The sequence below is a fragment of the Limulus polyphemus genome, unplaced genomic scaffold, assembly GCF_000517525.1.
Source record: "Limulus polyphemus unplaced genomic scaffold, Limulus_polyphemus-2.1.2 Scaffold1575, whole genome shotgun sequence".
Classification (NCBI taxonomy): Eukaryota; Metazoa; Arthropoda; class Merostomata; order Xiphosura; family Limulidae; genus Limulus; species Limulus polyphemus.
Genome location: NW_013667185.1, coordinates 68,120 through 86,659, shown reverse-complemented (window position 1 = coordinate 86,659; position 18,540 = coordinate 68,120). Strand labels below are relative to the sequence as shown.

Genomic DNA, 18,540 nt, shown 5'->3' with positions numbered 1-18,540 from the left:
GTCAAATCGACCGACCTTATAACCAACCAAAAAAACAAAATAAACCTAAATTAACCTATTTTTATTTCTAGAATGACTTCAAATTGTAACATGAAATTACATTCGTTTATCCTAAGGAGCTCTAAGTTCATAACATTATACATCTATTTATAATAAAATTTTATTGTTTTATTGCCCTTTGAACCGTGTCTAACTACTATCTGTGCCATTATAAGTTGTAAATCACTCCATGAATGTGCAGCTCACATTAGGCTATCGAATTACATTACCCATGAGCTGCTCATGTGTGTGCCTCATTAGCCATTTTAATTATATTATTATTATTTATTTTACCTAATCTAGTCTTAAATAATTTAAAAAGATCCATATTTTCAATTTTAGTCACTTTTAGAATAATAGATAAAGAATAAATATAAAAAACAAGAAATATAGTACTTACCCAATCTTCTTTTTTCTTGCACTCACTTGTCGAGGAGAGTTAACCCTGATTTTGTATACTATAAATAGTAATGCACTTAACAATTTTTTATTTAATCAAATAATGCACCAAAGAATATAGACTAATAACATGTAAAAAGTAGACAAATTCACTTACCTCTCAAAATTTTCCGGGATTTCTAACTATCCGACAAGAGCCGTTACAAATTCATCCAAGCTAGTCGTTAACTTTCCCACAGTAACGTTGTTGCTACTCTAAGTGAAATTGATGATTATCTGTTCAGAACACAGTGTTATACAATTCATCATTTGATAGATGAAAACCTTGAATTTCTATTGGTTATTGGTTATAATAAAATGTAAGAGAGAACTATTAATGAATTGTGAAAGAGAGGATGTGACAGGTGGGTATGGCAGGAGAGGTCTGATTTTCTATTTGATATCTCTGTAACCAGATGGAATTGAAGGCTATAAAAATTATGGTCTCTTTGAGCAATAGCAATTTTATAGAGAGTATTTTACATTTAATTTTGTACATTTCCGAGGGTTGGTGAATAAAATAGGGATGACATGCTGAGACAAAATGTGTCACGTGGGTCACACTAGTGAAAATTCAGGATTTTTTGATATATTTCCTTGTATAATTAAGAACTTAAAACTTGTATGCTATTAAAATATTTTGTTATTCTATGTGGTATAACAAATAAAAAGTAGTTTATTAAAATTTAGAATGTTAAACACTAAAACCTTGTGTCATGCACAGTAAAGTATACCCGAAGCAAGAGTGTTAATGGGTGTCCTTGGGCAAAATTATGATATCTTCAGGCAGAAAACCTTTAGCAAAATGTTGTTGCAGTCACGACTACACTAGACCTTGTGAACCAAGGTGAAGTTGGGTTATATTAACCTTATCACTATGGGTTTTCATATCATCAGAGGTCAAAGGGCATGTCATCACTAGACCTTGTAAACTAAGGTGAAGTTTGGGTTATATTAACCTAATCACTACAGGTTTTCGTATGGTCAGGGGTCAAAGGGCATGTCATCACATTTGTTGACTTACATTCAAAATTTCAATGAACTACTATTTTAGGAATGTACGTACATAAGTTTAATATCAAATTGGTTATAATTGAAACTTTAGTATTATACATTAGTTAATTTCTTAATTTAAAAATAAATATAAAAACAAAATTCCTAAATATAGATTTTTGTGCATCACGTGGTATGTTGAATGCAGCTTTAGTTCAAATTAGGTGTTTGTGATGTTGAAATAAAAGTATAGTTTCTTATGAATTAGAAGCTCAAATTAACCAATATTGAAAAGCTAAAATATAAAATACAAACCACCTATTTTTTCTGTTTACTGAGATATGGCTATATTCAGTGAATCAAACACAGTGGCCCTGCCCACCTCTTCTATTTTTGGAAATGCTTGCATACATCCACTTCACTCTGTCATGTGTTTATAACCAATCAAAAGCTCATAATTTCACACATTGTGGTTTTCTCAGCCTATTCAAGGTATCTATTTCCCAAGTTTCGATTCTCTGAAGGAAAGGATAAGAGAAAATGTTGTTTGAAAAACAATATCTTGGTAGAGCAATTTATAATTTTTTGTTATTTCAAAATACATGTATAAATCATAAAGATTTGTTTTACATTCTCCATGTGCAGAACATGGCAAGGCTTAGCATGCAAGGTACAAAATGTAAAGTATAGCAAGCGAGTACAAACTTTACAATTGTAAGTAGTGGAGATTGTTGTTTTCTATATTTCTTTATTTACTCTTCTTTGTTTTATAAAAAACTAACTGAAATTTAAGAATTTATTTGTAAATACGAACAGATGTATAATGTTACGAGATTTAAGCAATTTGAATAAACATATATGGTTTCATGTTTGTAGTCATTCTAGAATGAAAAAAGTGTAACTTAAAACTTATTTCCTAATTTTTATCATGGTTACAAGGTTGGTCAATTTGACCAAACCCATAGAGAAATGATAGAGAAAATAACAAATAAAACATAAAGTTGTTCAATAAAAAATATTTGATATTTATCTGGATTTTATTGAGAGGTTATAGAGATTTTGCAAATGAAATTTGAAAATTTTCTGATTCATAAAGGTAATTTTAATCTTGAAATCAAAATAACTTTCCATGTGAGTTATTCAACATTCTAAAAGAAAAAAATGCATGAGCAAATCTTTAATTGAAACATTTTAAAAGTTAATTTAAAAATATGATGTTTTGTATACAAAAGCCTTGTTATGTTTGATGCCAAATTTCATTAAGATACACATACTTATTAAAAGTTATAGTATGAAAACTATAATAAGTACAAAATGATTATAAGATTGTTCCCTGGTACTGAGCCCCCAGTTGAAAGAGTTACAAAAATTGTTGAACCTTTCAAGTATGCATTTTAAAATATGAATAACACACATTGAACCAAAATATAAAAGTAAAACCTAAATGCAATTTAACTGTCTATTTAACTAACATGTATGTAGGTGCGAAACAACACAAAGTGCTATCTAGGACAAAAGTGGCAATAATACTAAAAGCATATTTTATTACAAGTTACAGCATTTACAATAAGATTTGTTTTTAGAATGGGACGATGTTTCGATTACTGGTGCAATCATTCTCAAGTACACAGGTTTTAATGATAACGACTGTTTTAGTATTTACATCAAAATTCAACAATCTAACAATGTATTTAAATTCTAGAACTGTTAGTGGTTAATTATGCATATATATATATCAATCCTCGTGAATTGACAGATTATTTATTTATGGCTAAACAGAAATAAAAAAACAAAAATTAATGAATATTAAACTATCGAATATTTTATGCAAAATATTTGCACAAGATTAGGAATGTGTAGAAAAATAATTAAAGGTAATGCTTATATATGTTTTTCACTTTCTCTATGATATGACTAACTGTAGCTATTGTCATCATGTCTAGTTTTAGGTCATAAACTTATTCCCTCAAACCCCTTGTCACGAGAAAATACAACTTCACAAATTATTTCACACGACCCCAAATAGAGAATCAACATAAAACAGGAACTGTTACAACTAGCCATATTTATAGGCTTTCAATACAGAGACTCGTACTTCCTTCAGTTCCATGGACTTCCCATGGGAAATCCATTATCAGGTAGTTTGGCCACACATCACATAGAACAGCATGCCATAGTCACATCCATATGTGAACTTGCATTTTGGCTTAGATATGTAGATAACTTTTTTTGCAGCTTTACTTTCCAAGATGGACAAATAACAATTTCTCCAACACATAAACAACCTACATACAATTCACAATGAAAAATGAAAACAACTACACAAAATTTTAACACTACATGATTCCCCCCAAGGCTTCACCAATAAAATTCACAGAAAAACACGTGGTGGAAATTACCTTAACTGGTTTTCTAATCATGTAATCCACCAGAAGCTAGGCACTCTAAAAAAGCCTAAATTTAGCATACACCATATGCACCACAGAAAACATTGATAAAGAAGTTGTGCACTTAACTCAATGCTTTATTAAAGTTAATCAGTTCCCTACTAAATTAGTTACAGAAACCATTAACAAATTTGAAAAACACAGACAAGAGGCATTTAACAAAAAAACTCAAACACTCCATGATACAAATGAAATCTGTTCATTTGCATTATCCCATGTATAGAAAATATTTGCATACCTCTATCAGAAATTTCGAAAAGACTAGCTTGAAATATAACCTTAAAATAATCAAGTCCGATCACCTTAAAAACCACACCAAATGCTTTCTCTTGTTTCTGTCCGCATAGACAACATAAAATAATTGCAAAATCATATTTAATATTTTCATAATTAATAAAAAATGTTGCCAGAACCACACAAAAGTGCCCGGACGAGTCATTTAACCATCTCCGATTGCCTTTAAGACCACACCAAATGCTTTCTCATGTTTCTGTCTGCATAGAAACCATAAAATTATTGTGAACGCACAGTTCACGTTTTCATAATTAATAAGGATGTTGCCGGACAACACAAAGGCAATTATAAATATTGCAATCCTAAGCATCAACATAACATTGGATACAATAGTGAATTAAATATTTAATTGAAATTAGTGAGACATAATTGTGTTAAATACAGTAACTAAATGACAGGAGTACAATTTCTTCAAGCATACAGTACTACAAAGATTCTCATGAAATGAAGTACAGCTACAGCAATGTATCATTAATTAAACAAATAAACAATCTTTAAAAAAGTCTCTAAAAAGGTGCAACAAATAAAATAAATTGGCACTGATATAACACAAATGAGGCTGAAATTTTTTACAAGCATTTAGGAAAAATGTATCTTCCTCTAGTGTGTTTTTTTTTGTGAAACATTCAAGGTGGTACCAGTCTTGACATTTTCCTTTGCATTGGATCATCTTACATTGTTTTGGTTTTTTTACACTGCTCACACAATAAGCACCTGGACCATGTTGATGCAAAGTACTCTGAAATTACACTGGCAAGGAAAGGTATTTTTGATTTCATATTTCTAGGAGGCTGTCTAGAAACCTCTAGATTTTGAACAAGCTTTAGTGCTGTTTGCATTTTTTTTCTTTCCAGTTTTGGAAAAAGTATGTCTGTATCAGCCTTTGTTTTATTCTGTAATTCTTCAGCTATCCACATTCTAACAACAGTCGTGTCTTCTGGAAATGGAACAAAAGATCCACTAAGCAGTACATGTGCATAGAAACGGACGTAAATACCACAGTTGTGAGAAACCCTTTGAGCTGGAATATCCAGTGGTGAATGAACCTTCCATCCAGTCCAATCAGTTGATGTCTTCCAGCTCTTTTGATAATGATAGGCTATAAAATCTTCAATTTTATGAATTACTGTTTTGGCATATCCGTACATTGAATCAAAGTTTACTATAAATTTCCAATACAATAGTCAGAATCTAATGGTTGCCATATACTTGGATTGGATGAATCGAGGTATCTTTTTTTCATCACATCCACATTTTTCTAAGGTTGTCCAAGTCAACTCTACAATCACATTCAATGGATTTCATCAGATGGATGGAAAATAAACAAAGGTCCATGTCACTTTCTGTGACATTCATTACTGATGTTCTTGTCAGGAGAAATACATCAATTAACCATCCATTGTCCAATAAGATATTTAAGTGTGCCACATTGATGGCAATATTCTTCACTGTTGCAGTTTTGAACTTTGGATATCCAATTTGGATTTTCCAAGGGACTTTCTCTTCTCTGAATGTTTTTGGTGTACTAGTAAGAATAGGTTCTTCAACACAGTGTATTTCTTGTTCTCCCATTTCTATCAACAAACCTGTACCCAGTATTTCATCCTGCTTCTCTAATGAGTCTCTAGCAGCTGTTGTTTCCAGTGTGGCATTGTTAGGTAGCCTTTTTCTTCCTGAGTTAAACCTCTGAGCATTCATTTTCAGTTTTCCCAAGCTGTACACTTTCTTTTGTTCCTGCTTCACACCAATTTACAATCTTGCAACAATAATACAGTAGCATCTCTGGGTGCTGTTACACGAACATTTTTCATAAGGAAAAAGATTAATAACATAATCCTTATCTTTGAGCCCTTTAACAATAAAAGTACCAATTTGTGCTTTAAGAAATACATGATTTTGTTTTAGAAGCATCTCCGTTAACTGCTGGAATGTTTTAGACCTGTAATATTTTATTTATGGCTCATCTTTGTGGCAGTTCAGTTTTCATTTGCCTTCTTGCAAGATTGAAATAATGTCCTTTGGTGCAACATAGTCTTGGAAAAAGTCAGTCTCTACAGGGTCCATTTCCATACTGGAATGTTCATTTCTTAGATTGCAGTTTCCAATTCCAGAGCATCTTCTTAAAACTTCACTGTGATAAAATGTCTGCAGCAAATAGAAGGCATAAACAATTGAATCAGTGTTGACTTCTTTCCATTTCATGAGTCTTTTGAGCATAGCATTCATGCATTTTGACACATTTGTTATTACACTACTGGTTGTTGTGTAAATACCCAAACTGTCCAACAACCACCTTCCACATTTTCCAGTTATGCCATTTCTTAAGTGTTTATCAAAGTATTTTAGAAGTATTAAGCTCCATTTCTTACCCAGTTTCTTTGAAAGATTAAAAAAATCATCGTCTGTTTTGCTATCCAGTATGCAAAGAACATTATTTACATATACAGCTTTGTCTACCTTCGTTCCTTTGTGTGCTGTAACCCAATGCTGCACGTCTTTCAGTAAATGGTTCCAACAAATTACATGTTTTGCTTCTGGAAGTGCATTTTCTACGGCCTTCACAATTCCAGATTCTCTGTTTTTTACCGCAACACAATTATGCAGCTGCTGGGTTTCCTTTAAAGAATGTGCATTTGAGAATGATAGTTGACATGTACAATTGAAAAGTTATATCATAAGAAAGCATTGAACGGTAGTTTGTTCCAAGGACTTCCCGAAAAGTGTTAATAACCTCTGGAAGAGCTAAAATAACAACAAAATTGGGAACAAGACTATTGTTGTGAATATACCCCTACAGAATAAAGTGCTGTTCATACACATTGTGTAGGTCATTGTGACTGATTTTTCTTTTCAAATTTCAACTTGTGTCTGACTTGCTCTTTGTCCTTTGGTTCACTTACTTTCCTATGTGACATAAACACATATATTTGTGTTATGCTTTTCATGTAAATGTCACTAGAAGTTTGATTCTTACAGGTTGGAATTCCTTTCAGCACTGATGACATGGTTCTCACATGGCTTCTTGATATTGCCATGGGACATGTCTCTTTCATGTGTGTCATGGGGTCGTACATATTGCTCCAGTACCATTTGTATACTTCCATTTCCGTTTCATACCCATATCAATGAAAATGGACTGGCTTTCAGTTAATAGTTCTTTGATGGTATGTTTTGACCAACACTGGAGTTCAGTGAGGAAATAGATGCTTTCTTTTGTGGGTCTGCTTGTGTTGGTCAGTATGCCATTCATCACATGCATTTGGTCTTCCTTTATTGTCGAAGAAGTAAATGTGACCATGCTTTGTGTTAGCTACTAGAAGCCTCTAAACCCTGTCTTTGTTTGGATTTTGCAGTATAATCATGGTACAGTGTTCCATTTACTTTGTAGATGATCACACCAGCCATTTTCTTTCAGTTTGCTGAGAATGAGCGATGGTGCAAATAGATAAAACTACCACCAACTAACTAAGGAATACATAAATTGTTAGGTCAAAAGATAAAACACTTGTCCTGACATATTATATAATTTAAGTTTTGTCTGTTCTATGCAGTATTTCACAGAAATATGCCTCCTATAGAAAAAAACCTCACCGTATACAAAACATGTTCTTTTTATATTTGTTATTCTGTATGTTTTTAAATATTACCATAAACTCTCAAGTTTCAGTCACACTAAAACAGCCATTGGTTCCTGTAAGAGCAGTTGACCATAGGATGGTGGTCAAGAGTCCACTTACACTATCATCCAATTTGCTGACAAGATTAACTGGTCTCTGGTAATTAAAATGCAGACTGTCATTCTGGGAAGAGAAACAGACTATGCCATATTTTACTTGTCCCAGTTAACACTTAAATAAAGTGAAAGTTAGAAATGAGAGAGTAATAAAATTTTTCAAAATTTACTATTAAGCTAGAACGGAGTGCAAAGCATATATAGTACATCACAGTACTACGTTGTTAGTTAACAAATTTTGTTACAATAAGTTTTCTTTCTAATATTGTATGACAGATCAAGTATAAACTCAATATAACAAAGCAATTGCAAAGGTTATATTGCCAATCAAGAAGCAATGATGTAAAAACTTCTGTAACTGAATAGAAAATTACAAGAATCTAGTCACATTCTGGGCTAAAATTAAATCGGTACTTAACTCGAAACATATTCAGAGAATTTATCCCACACTTCACTGTAACAAACAAGTCAAATCAACAAAAACTGTATAGTGTTTTTACAACACTTACAAATATCTTTCACACTTCCAGACCATAATTCTTTCAACTATTCCAAACAATGACTCAACAAATATATTGCACAAAACCAAAACATATTTATGGATATATTCCCAGTACCGAATAACACAACGGTAATACCATATATCACACAAATGAAAATACATGATCATTTCTGACATAAAAAATATCACTAAAACATTCAAAAAACAAATCAGTAGGAGAAGACAGTATTCCAGATGTTGCCTAAAACATGAACCAACAATTTTACTCAAACACTTGACAAGCATCTTCACACTAATCGTACGTTCAGGACCCACATTAGCAAACTGAAAAACAGCATTGGTAAGCAATGATACCTAAACCTGTTTAAGTCACCACAACACTCAGAAAACTACAGACCAATAACCTTAACAAATACCAAATGACTTAATTCACTTAATTTCAGAAATGGAAAATAGCTTCAGAAAAAACTGACAAACAACTGACCATTTTATCAGACTTATTGAAACAACACGTAAGAATATAAACATCATACACTGATATGTGGGCTCATTTGGTAATGTTCAGCAAGCTTTTGATTCAGTCTAGCATGAAGGGATTAGATGCAAGTTAGTAAATTCCAAATCCCCTAAAATTTATTTGAGGTACATTTCTGATTTTTTAAATAACCAATCTCTAAAGAAAAAAGGCAATAGCATCATTTTTTTTTTGCCCATCTTCTGGAGTGCCTCATGGCTCTGTTATCGGTCCACTGTTCTACCTCTTATACATCAATGATCTGAACATGGAAAGCGAAATATGTTCACATATGCAAGCCTTCCTGTTTTTGGCTGACATGCATCAAAAAAGTCCAATGCAAGCAGCAAAACAATTACAAAAACAGCCTCTGATTGGAGAGTAATACTCAAATCCTTCAAAAATAAATCCATAATTTGCTGAACAAAACTCGGAAAATGACTAAAATAAGCTAAAAATATTCACATAAATGTATACAACAACAAAATAAAATCGACAGAAACTGCAAAATTCCTGGGCATCATGTATGCCTCAAGACTCGCGTGAAACAAAGAAAAAAGTGTTGCAGCTAAAGCCATATCACAATTAAATATTCAAAAAACTTTAAACCCACTTCAAACAAAAACAAAACTATCCATTTATAAAACATTTGTGCGTACACCAATAGATTATGATTTTGTAACTACTAAATACATCAAGCCAAAACTACCTTAATATACAAAAAATATGAAAGAAAGCAATAAGATTAATCACTAAACTATTTGGATACATCCAAGTTAGAGAACTATAAAGAACAACTAAACAACCCAATATCAAAAGCATATATTCTTCACCTTAGGAAAGATTACTTCAAAAAACAGAATCAAACTAACTTCCTTTCATCAACTAAATAATACCCTTTCATTGATGGCAGAGAATCCTATCACCTTATGAGCTATATCATCAACAACGATGATATATTCAAGAAACTGTGTTTTCTAAGTGAGAAGAGTGGTAACCGCATTCTAGATATAGTGACAATTGCAGAAGTGGGAAAATACCTAGTCCTAAGTGGTTCTACCTAGATGTGCCTATAACCATAAGTGTCTATAACAGACAGAAGTAATGAGCTACCAACAAGTATATATATATACAAAACAAATACAGGAATCCAATATTACTTAAGAACATCAACATCAAGCAGAATCCACAACCAGAAGAATCCAGAAAATATCAGTTCAGCAAAAAAACCCTGAGCATTGAAAAGGGCCCCTACTATTGAATTGAACAAAAAAAGGGAATACAGTAATATGTTTCATGTAGAAAATAGCATTCATCAAAGCTCTCCTTATCACCACTTTCATCACTTTTCTTGTGACCCTTCACACCCAAAATTCAATCTCAACCACTATCAAGATTACCCATCTTGCCTCCAATATTTTAAACTACAAAACCTAAAATAGAAATTACAATTTAGACCACTCAAGGGGGGCTAACGAGAGACTCAGTCCCTTAACATCCCTGGGTAAACTCCAACCTTTAAGTTTTTTACTTTGGCCTGGCCTGAGAAAACAGCTTCCCAGAGATTTTGATGCAGATTTGTACTAGTTTCAGATGGATTTGGATAAGATTTAAACACAATTCTACAAACTTTACATATATTCACATACGATTTTTACTTGTTTTTGCAAGATTTGGATCAGATTAGCTTTTTCATAGTATCACACAGTTTGTATTTGGTGTTCGAATAACATTAAATTATATGCAAGGACTCCTCAAATTCTCTTGTAACGTTAAAGTCAACATTAATTTTTATTGTTGCAAGTACCAGTTAGGTTTTTCATGTATCATATTATTGGCTTGTTTTTAAGATTGCCAATGAGGGAACATCATGTCAATTGCTTTGCAATGTGGTGAAGATGAAGATAGAATGTGTTATTGTTTACAAGTGGAATCCTAGTATCTTTTTACTCATTGGCTTTTGCTCTTGATATTTATTGTTAAATACCCCTTTCATATGAAAGCTGAAGCAACAATTGTGTAAATTTTAAGTAACATAGGTGTTAAAATAATGTTTAATGGTACACAATAAATATTTTAAAATGATACTTTTCTCAATCTTAAAATACAATAAGACATTTATTGAATCATTTATTGTATAGATATTTTGGGACTGGGGAATTTCATTTTAAAATATTTATTGTGTACAATTCAATGTTGGTTTCTTTTAAAAACTGTGTTATGATCTTCTCTGTTTAATAAACAGTGATAGACTTGCATATATCTTTGAATTGCTATGCTTTGGGCTAGACTAAAATGTCCTCTAGTTTCTAACCAAAACAAAATAATATTTATCTTAAATATAATTATTTAAACTTTCCAACAGGACAAGAAGTAAACTTCTATTTCATTGGCTGCTGGATATACATCATCTCAACATGCTAACAAAGCAACGTTTCACACTCATATTGTTGCAAAAAATTACTTCTTGTATTCCCACTATTTTTAAACATTTTGTGAGATTACTGCTGCAATTCCATCTAACATAGACTTTTAAAAAATGGAAATCTTGTGTGTCAATATCATAGTTTTAAAGAATTTTATTCCTTTTAGATTTGAAAGAAAAAGAAAATAATAAAAACACAAAGAGACAAATAATATTAATAACGTACACTGCATTCCTATATTCTCAGTCCTGCTTATCCTGCCAAAGCAGAAGATTGTCCCCAAGATATTTAGTAATAGGGTCCAAAATATCCTGGCCTTGATTGATCATTGTTTAAATAAGTAACCTAATCAGGAATAAGCTAACAGGCTGTCTGTAATGGCAAGTATTTGTTTCATGACACATTATAATGTTCCCACCTGGATTTGGATCTCTTTCTTTTATTAACAACAACATTTAGGCAAGAACTGATGAAAAAATTAGGCTAGAAATGTCATTAATTATTACTGAAGTGTTTCTGAAAAAACCATGTTCTTTATCCAGTCAACATTTTTATGATTTTAGATTTCCTCTAAATGAGGCTTGAGCTTATTTTGCACAAACAGTATTATTACAACATAGTCACATGACATTTAGTGGAGTTACATAGGTAAAAGCTTGTTACTGAACAGTTTGGCCAAGTCAACATGTTTCCAATTTTACGAATCAAATTTTCTAGAGCTCTTTATTTTTTTTCCACAAAACTGAGATAAACAGTTGTATGATTTGTTGTAAATATAAACAGGATCTTGGAGTGATGGAGTTAGAGTTTCAAGTACATTTCCAGAACTCATGATAAAAACCATTATTTTCCAGTACTGTAAAACTTATTTATGAAATTCCATGACTCCAGGATTTCATGACCTCTGCAAACTCTGTCTAAAGTATTTATTTTCAAAGAAAAGCTTACTGAATAATTGACTATTTGACTGATAGTTTGAAGAGTAACTAAGGAACTTCACAGACCACTGGCTCTTAATGAGAACCCATTTTAATTTGTTGTAGCATTAATGCAAACCATGAATTTCATTATCAGCTAATGTTGTATTGATGAACTGTAAAACTGTGATGAATAAATGTTCAAAACTATTACATTTAAAAATATATATATATGAATAACTTAAATGTAAAATGCATGTTGTGTCATTCCTGACAAAATTGAGTTGTCATTGGCATTGTATTGGTTGAGTTCACTGGTTGAATAAAAGCAGAACACTAAAAGTTATATTCTACTTTTTGTGTGAGATGGGGAGGAAGCTAGTTGATTTTATTAGTTTTTGAAACAAATGCCACACTACTGGTCATTCAAGTTTTATATTGGATTCCACTAAAACATTTGACATGGATGAGAAGACACAAGTTTAAGATTTAGAAAGGACAAGCTAGGGTTGAGTTTAGACTGTTGTTTTTCTAACAGTATGATTGATTTATGGAATAAGTTGCTATTAGTGTCATTTGAAACTAGCACTTTACAAGAGTTTGAGAAGGAACTTGATATTTTGTGGATAATAATGTATGGATTTAAATTTTTACTTTTCTTAAGGAATGGTGTGTAAGGACAGCCTTGAAAGCCCAAATTATTGTTGTCTGTATGTTATCAATATTAATGATGCATATTTTTCCTTATAGTGTGAATTTAGGTCTTCATTTTTGTGCATAACGTAATTGATATTTTTAACAGCTTTTTATCACCAGTATGTTTAATAATTACTTTTCAAATTTTGAAACATATGTGTGTGTGTGTTGAAATTTGGTAATTAATGCTCTTTTCGTAGCCCAAATTATTTGTATGAAAAAAAAAATCTATTTGAAAAAATAATGTTCATCCTTGTATGGATTTATTCAGTGAATCAGAAAAAGAAGGAAGAAGTTGCAAACAAAAAGTGCTTTATCTCGAGATTATTTTAGAAGTTTATGTAGAGCATTTTGTGTGCTGTGAATTTCTTTATTGGATTGTATATCTATATATAATATTTTATTGTTGTTGTTACAGGAAGGAGAATTTGATGGATTCAGTATTGAGGAACAGCAAAGAACTGAAGTTCAGAATAAGAGAAAAAAGGTAACATTACTCAGCATTGATCCACATGGTACAGGTAGTATCATTGATCAACATCGTCACCTGTGTCAACTACAGAAAACATGTGGGTCATCATGTTCATTGTCAGAAACCTCACATTTATCAAGGGGACGTTTGGGTATGAGGCATTTAGTAAGAAAATCATACGACAAAATGTTAAAAGAAGGGTTTTGCAAATCATATAATGTGCTAGAAGCAAACATAGGATTTAAAAGCAGGACTCAATATCAGTTTGTGGTTAGTAGTAACCAGATTTGTTCAGAGAGCGACAGCAGGAGTGTTAAACTTACTGCTTTATCTAATGAAGGAGGTGAAAAATTATCAATATGTAAAACACTTCCTAAAAAAAAATCTCAGAAAAAATATTCTGGAAACATATTTGCAAAGAGACTATTAAATAGAACAAAAAAGAGTCAGCTACCAGTGCCCAGCTCAAGCAAAAAACGTGATTTATTACAATCCTACAAGACAATAATGCAGTCTAGTAGTTTGAAAAGGGAAAAAGATAAAACTGCATCTAGAATGTTAAGTCATAAAGAAAAACTTAAACAAAACCATGACGTAAAAGTACAAAAAGACAACCATAATTCTGTTTTATTTTCTAATGAAAAGAAATTTGGTGATAAAAAATCATTGGAAAATGTTCATAAAAAGAACAACTTATCAGTTTCTCATGTTTTAGAAGACCATTCTGCCTGCTTTAGAAAACAGTTTACAATTCCATCAGTTAGCTGCAACTCTTCAAGAAAAATATTTCCAAGAAAAAGTTTTTTGGATGATTATGATTCACCGTTTCAGTATACAGAAAGCAAAATAGAAAAAAATAGGAATAAGGAACTGTCAAAGAAATGTAACTCTAAAACATTTATATCAGGTGCTAAAATAACTGAAGAGGTTGATAGTTCTAAGAAGATTGGGTTGCTTGACCAACCATTGGTGCTTGAGGGGAAAAGACCATGGAAACCAAGTCTAAAGATTCAAATGAAACTATCTGAAATGAACTGTAATTCTTCTTTTACATTAAAGAAGTCTGAGGATGATAATTTGGAAAATTATGCAGGTTCATTCATGCATATAAAACGAGAAATGGTCAGTAAGTGTACAGATATTATGGCAAAGAAGAGGAGAGAAGAGGCTAAGTTGTTTGTTCATCAGACTGAAAATCAAAAACCCTTTAAAGAAAAATCTGAAAAACAAGTCAGACCTTCATTTGTTTTACCAGTGAATGAAGATAGCAATATCAACAACGTAATGGAGAGTCAAGAAAATAAACTGGAAGATAAGGCTACAGAAAAAATTGAGAAGATTTTGAAATCATCCAGTGATAGAATTTCTGATGAGCCTTATCTTATTTCCTCTGTGCAGTCATTTAAGGAGACATCAACAGGTTTGATTAATTTGACTTCTTCTGGGCAGGGGATAAAAGCTCCATGTAAGGTGACAAAAGGGATATTGCAAAAAGCACGTTTACAGTTCAACAAAAGGACAGTAATGAAGTTGAGAAAATCGCATAGAATTAAAAAAGCTAGTCAGAAGATTGAAACAGAGAATATAGTTCCAAAATATTCATCTAGCATGACATCCTCAGCTTTAACCTCTTTGGAAGGTCATAACATCTCAAATTCATCAGAAGGTGTGTCCAGATCTGGTGTATTACCTAATTTGGTTTATTCAGAAGTGGGATCTTTAAAACAATTTTCTTCAGATTCATCAGTATCTTCAGTATTTTTGTCTGGTGGAAACCCACAGGATTCTTCTTTCACCTTTGAATCTACTCATTCTACATACCCCCTTGTGTTGCCATATTCGGACTCTGTTGAATCTTCAAAGTTGGCTGTGAATGACTCAATACAATCAAGCACATTAATTCCGAATGGTATTTCTACTATGCTGCTAGCTTCTGGTACACATGGGATATCAAATGATGGTCCATTAGAGCTCTTTAATAATGCTAACGACCCAACAGAAGTAAATCCTAATGGTAATTAGTTGTACTATTTTATTTAACATTGTACTATAACTTCTGTCAGTTGTAAAATTCTCTAATAATTAAAGCACAGAGAGAATTGTTTATTAGCTCGTGAAAGTCTTGAGAAATATTTTATTTACCTTCAGTGTTTTCCTTTTGTTTATAATAGTACAGTGAGAAATCTGTGTCACATGATTGAAAACTATCTTTATCACTGATTTAATCAATCTGGAGTATATTAAAGAGGGTAGAATGATTATAGAATCAGTATGGGTGTTATCTGTAATTACAATGATAGGAGGTTAATGTTAAAAAATTTACATAGGCAATTTAATTAGGAAGTTAATGAAATGTTTCCAGTAAGAAAGTTCTATCATACAAATGTTAACTGCATGGAGTAACATAGTGAAGGTGATAGTTACTAAAAGTTAGTTTTCTTCTTCAATGAATTAGGGAACCAATGAGAAATAATGTTATTTTGAACTTCATATTAACCACTGATGAGAATGTCAGTCAGAAGGTTGAGGTGGAGAAATATGTGAGAGCTAGTGATTGTAATATGTTTTGTTTGTTAAGATCAATGTTTCTAATATCTTAATTGCAAATCTCTGAACAGCTGTCTTTGATAATATATGGACAACAAAGGACCATTTATCCCATGAGTGCTGTCCTTGCACATTCACCCCTGAGGAAAAGAAATGTAGAAATAAAAACTAAATCATCTTTTATCTTTAAGGAATTTATTGATTCCTTTCTTAAACACCTGTAAAGCACTGGCTCGCATCCACTGATGATAGCAATTCTGTCCAGTAGCTAATCACTCTTTCGAAAAAATGAAACTTTAAACTAGCATTTGTCCTTCCTCCAAACCTTAAATGTGTGTCCTCTCATCTTGTTGTTTTCAGATAATCTAGATAGACTTGTAAATGTCAAGAAGGTCATCTGTCACCTAAAAAGAAAATATTTTAACCCATAAAATAACCTTTCTTCTTTAAAATCATTTTGATAGCCCTCCTTTCAAGCCTCTCCAATAAGTTGATATCTTTTCACAGGTAAGTAGACCAAAACCATATAGTATTTTAAGTGAGACATAACTAGCGATAATTGCTTTTTTTCATGTATTCAGTAGTTTATAAATAATCCTAAAATTCTAACAGCTTTTCAACTACCAACAGAGCACTGTCTCAACAGTTTGATTGAGTTATATACTACTATGTCACTATCCGTATATTCATTCATGCTTTTGAGTGGGCTCCATGTAAATTAAATGTGACCTAAGTTATGAGAACTTAGATGCATTACCTTGCATTTACATTGGTTAAAAGCCATTTGCCAACAATTTTTCAAACTTACCAATTGATCTAAGTCATTCTGTAGTACCTCAGCATTTTAATACCATTATACTTACTAATTATAACCCTTACAATATAGTTAATGTAAATGAAGGAAAAGCAGAAGTCCAAACACTGACCCTTGAGATGTAACAGCTTGTAACGAAGGTCAGTTGACTCGACTCCGTTAATGAAATTTTTGTTTTTTCTCTTGAAATAAACCTAAATTACCCTTTTTTTCTTTCTAGAATGACTTCAAATTGTAACATGAAACTACATTCATTTATCCTAAGTAGCTCTAAGTTCATAACAGTATACACCTATTTATAATTACATTTTGTTTTGTAAATCACTCAGGGAACATGCAGCTCACATTATGCTATTGAATTACATTACCCACAAGCTGCTCCCGTGGTGCGTGTCTTGTGAACTATTTTAAAGGGAAATATTGTCTTTCTAATCTGTTTACTTTTTTTTGAGGATGTTACCCATTATCTGGATGACTGAAAAGGAGTGGATTTGTTGTACTTAAATTTTCAAAAAACTTTTCATATGGTGCCAACACAAAATTAGCAAAGAAAATCACATTAGTAGGTGTTGGGAAAGGGCTATTTAATTAGACTGTAGATTGGTTAGAATTTTTTTTGGGTGGTTATGAGGTCAGTTAAATTGAACAATCCCGTTTTGAGATAGGGTAGAGAAAATAATAGATAAATTATAAAGTTTTATTGGAAAAACTTTGAAATGCATATAGGGGGTTTGGAGATGAAATTTGAGATTTTTGAGATGAGGAAAAGTATTTTTAATTCTAACATGAAAATTACTTTGCACACGGACTCTTCAAAACAAACACTCAATATATTCATGGACAAATCTTAATTTTATTTTATTAAAAATAATTAACAAAAATTATTTTTTGTATGTGAAAGACTTATAATATGAACTAAAAGACTGCCAAATTTTGTGAAGATATACACACTATATTGAAAGTTAGAAGTATTAAATCTATAAAGACTAATCAAGTACAAAGAGGTTACGTGGTTGGTCAAATTGACCAAGCCAGTGTTGAGAGAGTAAACTGTGTCACTCCGGGTATCCTTCACTGTGCATGACACAAGGCTTTAGTGTCTTACAATCAAAATTTTATTATACTATTTTTTGTTCATGTTATACCAATTAGAATAGAATAAAATCTTAGCTAATAACTCATATTTTAAGGGTATACAAGTTTTAAGTTCTTAATTCTACAAGGCAGTGTTAAAAAAAATCTTGAATTTCCACTAATGTGACCCACGTAACACATTTTGTCTTAGCATGTCATCATCTCCATTTTATCCACCACCTCCTGCAAAAGTACAAAATTAAATGTAAAATACTCTCTATAAAATCGTTATTGCTCAAACAAACTATAATTTTTATAGCCTTCAATTATGTTTTGTTACAGAGCTATCGAATAGAAAATCAGACCCCTCCTGCCACACCCACCGGTCACATCCTCTCTTTCACAATTTGTTGATAGTTCTCTCTTACGTTTTATTATATATTACTTATAACCAACAGAAAGTCAAGGTTTTCATTCATTAAATAACATATTGTATAAGGTTGTATTCTGAACAGAATATCGTCAATGTCACTCACAGTACAAGATTCGTTCCCGTGGGAAGTTAACAGCTAGCTTGGATGAATTTGTAACGGCTCTTGTTGCATAGTTAGAAAGCCAGGAAAATTTTGAGAGG

The 18,540-nt window shown here is 31.9% G+C and overlaps 1 protein-coding gene across 1 annotated transcript in view; it reads left to right on the top strand.

The window, feature by feature from the left end:
- The window catches only part of LOC106464166, an 87,677-nt gene that overhangs the window by 7,388 nt on the left and 61,749 nt on the right, over positions 1-18,540 (top strand). Inside the window, exon 2 of the mRNA XM_013924287.2 lies at positions 13,418-15,485. Coding sequence (XP_013779741.2) covers positions 13,418-15,485 — 2,068 coding nt within the window. The remainder of the gene's footprint in view (positions 1-13,417; positions 15,486-18,540) is intronic.